At 54.5% G+C, this 4,885-nt stretch overlaps 1 protein-coding gene across 1 annotated transcript in view; it reads left to right on the forward strand.

Annotated features, from left to right (window-relative positions):
* The first annotated feature begins 3,402 nt into the window (after positions 1 to 3,402).
* The window catches only part of TECPR1 (tectonin beta-propeller repeat containing 1), a 30,166-nt gene continuing 28,683 nt past the window's right edge, over positions 3,403 to 4,885 (forward strand). Inside the window, exons 1-2 of the mRNA XM_007942651.1 lie at positions 3,403 to 3,627; positions 4,579 to 4,761. Of these exons, the coding sequence (XP_007940842.1) occupies positions 3,403 to 3,627; positions 4,579 to 4,761 (408 nt within the window). The remainder of the gene's footprint in view (positions 3,628 to 4,578; positions 4,762 to 4,885) is intronic.

The following is a 4,885-nucleotide window of genomic DNA, read 5'->3' on the forward strand; positions in this document are numbered from 1 at the left end:
ATCGTGAGTTGGAATCAATGGCAGTGGCTTTGGTTTCATTTCGTGTTTTATCACATAACTATTTAGTCCCCAAGTGGTGCGAACTGTTAAAGTGCTTGGCTACTAACTGAAGGGTTGAGGTTTCGAATCCACCCAGAGGCATCTCAGAAGAAAGCCGTTGCAATCTTCTCCCGTAATGAAAACCCTATAGGGCGTGGCACTGCTCTGACACTCAGGAGTCAAGGCCACCTTGATGGCAGCTACTTTGGGTTTTTTCGTTCTTAAGACCTTTTATAAAAAAAGTATTTTATTGTATTTTTGTGAAAGTGTACACAGCAAAACAGGTTTCCCTTCAACAATTTGTATACATATAGTTCAGTGACATGGGTTACATTTTCACATTGTGTCAACGTTCTTGTTTTTGTCCTTCCCGTTGCTTCATTTCCAATAACCTCCTCTCCTTTCTGGCCCCTGCCGCCGTCTATGCTGACTATTGGTCATCTGTCTCAGAGTGATGAGTTTTCACAGACACACGGTACTAGAGGGTAGTATTTTTTCTGAGCTAACGTGCTGTGGAGCTAAAAGGTGACTTCAGGGGATAGTTTCAGTTCAAGGTTGTGACCTTACTTCTAACTTGAAGCGTTTTATGATATTCGGTTCCCTGGAATGGTGCTTCTGCCGCAGCTCAGAGCTGGCTGTGCCTTGGTGGCGGGTGCTGACGACACCCGCAGTCTTTGATTGAACACCTACTGTGCACAGCACACTGTTAGGTGCTGAGGAGATAATGAAGGCAAAGACTCAAGCCCACCAGTGAGGGACAGGAGGTTTTTCCTTTTTAAGGACAGCATATAAATGACAGTTTGTAGTGGCAGATGCCGACTAATAAAATGACGACAATGACACTCCTTGAGTTTCACTATGTGCTGAGCACGGTTTATTCTAAGCTCTTTGCCTGCACCATCTCATTTCATTCCCCCAACAACTATATAAGCAGAAAACTACGTGTGCTTTTCTGCCTTGTGCTGTGACTGGCTGCCGCTGAGGTAAGCCTGCCCCTCGTGACCCCGTGGGGCGGAGCAGAACTGCCCCACGGGGTTTTCTAGGCCGCCATCTCTACAGGAGCAGGTCCCACGGGGTTTTCTAGGCCGCGATCTCTACAGGAGCAGGACCCCAGGGCTTTCTTTCATGGAGCCACCAACGTTTCCCTTCACAGCTGAGCGCTTAACTGTTACGCCACCAGGTCCTTCTGCAGATGAGGAAAGTGAGGCACAGAGATGGGTTAGTCAGCTTTGGTGCTGCTAGAAAGCAGGGAGCCTGGATCTGAATGCTGACGGTCTGAGTCCAGGAGCGGACCCTTGGGACTGACCAGGCAGGAGGGACGGGGCAGCGGGGCCACCACCAGCTCGTCACCGAGCCCCAGCCGAGGCGCCTGGATGGGCATGCTGGTTTCCCCAGAAGGTTCAGTGTCCTGAGTTCCCTGTGCGAGTCCCCCAGGCACTGGTGCCCTGGAGCTAAGGTGGTCAGGCCCTGACCCGCTCTTTCTCTTAGGCTGTGCTCCGTTCTGGTGGTCGCCTTCCTCCAGCCGCCCCCTCCACGTCCTATCCCGGGTGTCTCTCCAAGCTTGACTCCTGTCTGGTCCCTGTCTTCCTGTCCCGTAGCTCTTGGTCACCTTCTCCTCAGCCTGCCCTCCTTGGCGTTGATAAGACATGCTTTGTTCCCAAAGAGCCGAGGTGCTCGAGGCAGCTGCTTCTATCAGCCAATCCCAGCTGTCAGTTGTCATTACGACGGACACCCCTTCTGATGCACCTCGTGCTCTGCAGGAGCGGAACTGCCTAGCCCCAGCCGGGGGGCACCCAAACCCTACCTGTCCCCTGGGAGCTGCAGTTCCCCCACCACACCGGCCGTCCCTTTGTCTTGGAGGGTCTGTCCTTGCCCTCAGACCCGGCAGCTGCCCCGTTTCACCTTTGATTCTGCCTGCTGCATGTGCTTTGCTGCCTTGGGCCTGGCCGTGGGGCCCCGCCATGGTGCGGGGCTTGTTCCCCCCACAAACCAGGGCTCCAGGACTTACACCCCATGTTGGGGTTGGGCTGGTCAGTGGCAGAGCTTAGCAGCTGTCCTGGCCACCTGCCCCCACACAGCAGAGAGAAAGAGAAGATAAGGAGCGGAGGATGGCAGAGGGGAGAGAGGGAGGGAGCGCACGAGGGGGGTCAAGAGGATGCGCGGCCCTAGGTCCATGCGGTTGTGTGGCTCCCACAGGGCCATGGCCAGGTTCTGGGTCAGGTACAGGGGCCTGTGTGGACATCCTCACCCAGCCCAGCAAGACTATCCCACTGGGACAAGCATGGCAGAGCACACCCACTAATTGGGGAAGAGGCTGGGAGTTGGGGTGTGTTTTGGGATTTAATCACACCTGTCACCTTTTTTTTTTTTTTAAAGAAAGGTCTGAAGGAAACATGACCACAACAAGCAGACAGAGATCCAACCCCAGACCCGTTGCCATCAAGTCAGTTCTGACTCGCGGCAGCACCACGTGTTAGAGCGGAACTGCCCCACGGGTTTCCTTGGCTGTGATCTTTAAGGACGCACATCACCAGGCCTTACTTCCGCCTTACCACCAAGTCAGTGGTCCAGCACAAACTGCTGGGCCAGCCACACCAACACCAAGCCCACTGCTGTCAGGCTGATTCTGACTCATGGTGACCCGACAGGACAGAACAGAACTGCCCCACAGGGTTTCCAAGGCTGTCAATCTTTACAGAAAGAAGACAGAATCATAGTATCATTAAGTTTTGGGAGGTAGGTACTTGGGTCTTGCATTCTATTCTATAGTCTTTTCTGTATTTTTGAAATATTCACAATTAGAGGGACGAAAAGTCAAGGAAAAGAAAAGGGATGCCCTGGGAGCCAGGGATCATTGGTGGTGCGGCAGTAGAATGCTTGCCTTCCCCGCTAGAGACCCAGGTTCAATTCCTGGCCAACACGCCTCATGTACAGCCCCCACCGTCCCTCCGTGGGGGCTTACGTGTGACCGTGATGCTGAACAGGTTTTAGTGGAGCTTCCAGACTGAGAAGGACCAGGAAGAAAGGGCTGGCAATTTACTTCCAAACCCCGTGAATACACAATGGATCACAATGATCTGATCTGCACCCAATAAGGGGCTGGCACAGGACCGGGCAGTGATGCCTTCTGCTGTCACGGGGCTGCCGTGGGCTGGGCCAACCGGAGAGCAGCCCACAACAACAGCAGACAGAAGCCAGGCTCCACCTCTGTCTGTCCCCCGGCTGGCCATTCATTCCCTTCTCTGGGCCTCGGTTTTGCATCTGTAGGGTGGCACAGGAGGGGGTCCCCAATGTCCTGTGGGCTGCTGGCTGGGAGCTGGCTGGGACACAGACCACGGGTTTGTCCCCAGCTGCTGCTGCACCATGCCCGCCTCGGTACTGTGGGCAGTGGACCTCTTTGGGCGCGTGTACACGCTGTCCACCGCCGGGCAGTACTGGGAGCCCTGCCGAGACACCCAGCTGGAGTTCAAGCGGGTCAGCGCCGTGCGGCAGTGCTGCTGGGGCATCGCCGCTGACAACCAAGTCTACGTGTACGTGTGTGCCAGTGACGTCCCCATCCGGCACCGGGAGGAGGCCTACGAGAACCAGGTAACTTCCTGGCACTCTCAGCCCTGCCACACTGCTTGGTGTGTTGAGCTGCTTGATTTGTTAGGTGGTTGGTTAAAATGACGAAACAGAAGGAAAATACAGTCCCCGTTTTCTGCATTCATTTCCTTCCTTACAGTTAGTATGGAATACTTGTATTATACTCAGTTAATACTTAAGTGATACTAAGCGTTAGCATTAAATAGCAGTGTGGTAAGTCCAATAGATAAGGCTGTAGTATAATATAAAATGTTACCATAAATACTGTAGTAACAGTACATGCTTACTGTATTATAATAAAACAGTATTGTTATTTGCTGTCGAGTTGGACTTGACTCACAGCGACCCCTCTTTGGGTTTCTGAGGCAGTATCACTACGGAAGTAGATTGCCCAACCTTAAGGGTATAGTAAGTTTATGGTGCTTGGAGTATAATATATACTCTTCAGTGATGCCGAATTAAGCTGCTAACTGAAAGGCTGGAGGTTGAGTCCAGCCAGGGCAGGGAGGAGGGGCAGCCGTGGCACGCATTCTACTGTGACACACACGGGACTGCTCTGAGGCAAAGCTGGCAGCTCTGAGGGCACCTGGTATGTTAGCACAGAGTCCATTATACATCACACCTGGGAATAGGTAGCATTCAGGAGCTTTGCGGCCCAAGACCATCTGTGTCTGGAACACAGGAGGTTGCCAGGTCCCAGCAGAGTGGGCTCCAAGCCACTTCCAGGAGCTGGGGCTGGCCAGGCCCTCACTGCCTGCCTGGAGGGTTCTCTCTTCTGGGGATTTGCGGTGGGGGGTCCTGGGTCCCTTAGTTGCTGCAGGCCCCCTGCTGGCTCTCCATGCAAGAGAAGCTGCATGGATGTTGACCTAGGAAAGGCCCTGCTGCCTGTCTCAGCGGCGGCCCCCATAGGCTTGGCCCGGCTGCCCATCTCATCTCCTTCTGCCCTGCCCCCAGCGCTGGAACCCCGTGGGTGGCTTCTGTGAGAAGCTCCTGCCCAGTGACCGCTGGCCGTGGAGTGATGTGAGTGGGCTCCAGCACCAGCCGCTAGCCGGGGTGGCGCTGCCCTCACCGCACTGGGAGTGGGAGTCCGACTGGTACGTGGATGAGAACTTTGGAGGGGAGCCCACCGAGAAAGGGGTAGGTGAACATGATCCCCATACAGCCCCCATGGGTTGTGGCATCTTGGCTTGGGTGACCCCAGTGAGCTCTCCCTTCCCCGCCTGCTGGGAACACCGCCTCCACCCCCGAAACCTGCTTTTCA

The sequence above is a fragment of the Orycteropus afer genome, unplaced genomic scaffold, assembly GCF_000298275.1.
Source record: "Orycteropus afer afer isolate SDZICR_OR568_19922 unplaced genomic scaffold, OryAfe1.0 scaffold00006, whole genome shotgun sequence".
Lineage (NCBI taxonomy): Eukaryota > Metazoa > Chordata > Mammalia > Tubulidentata > Orycteropodidae > Orycteropus > Orycteropus afer.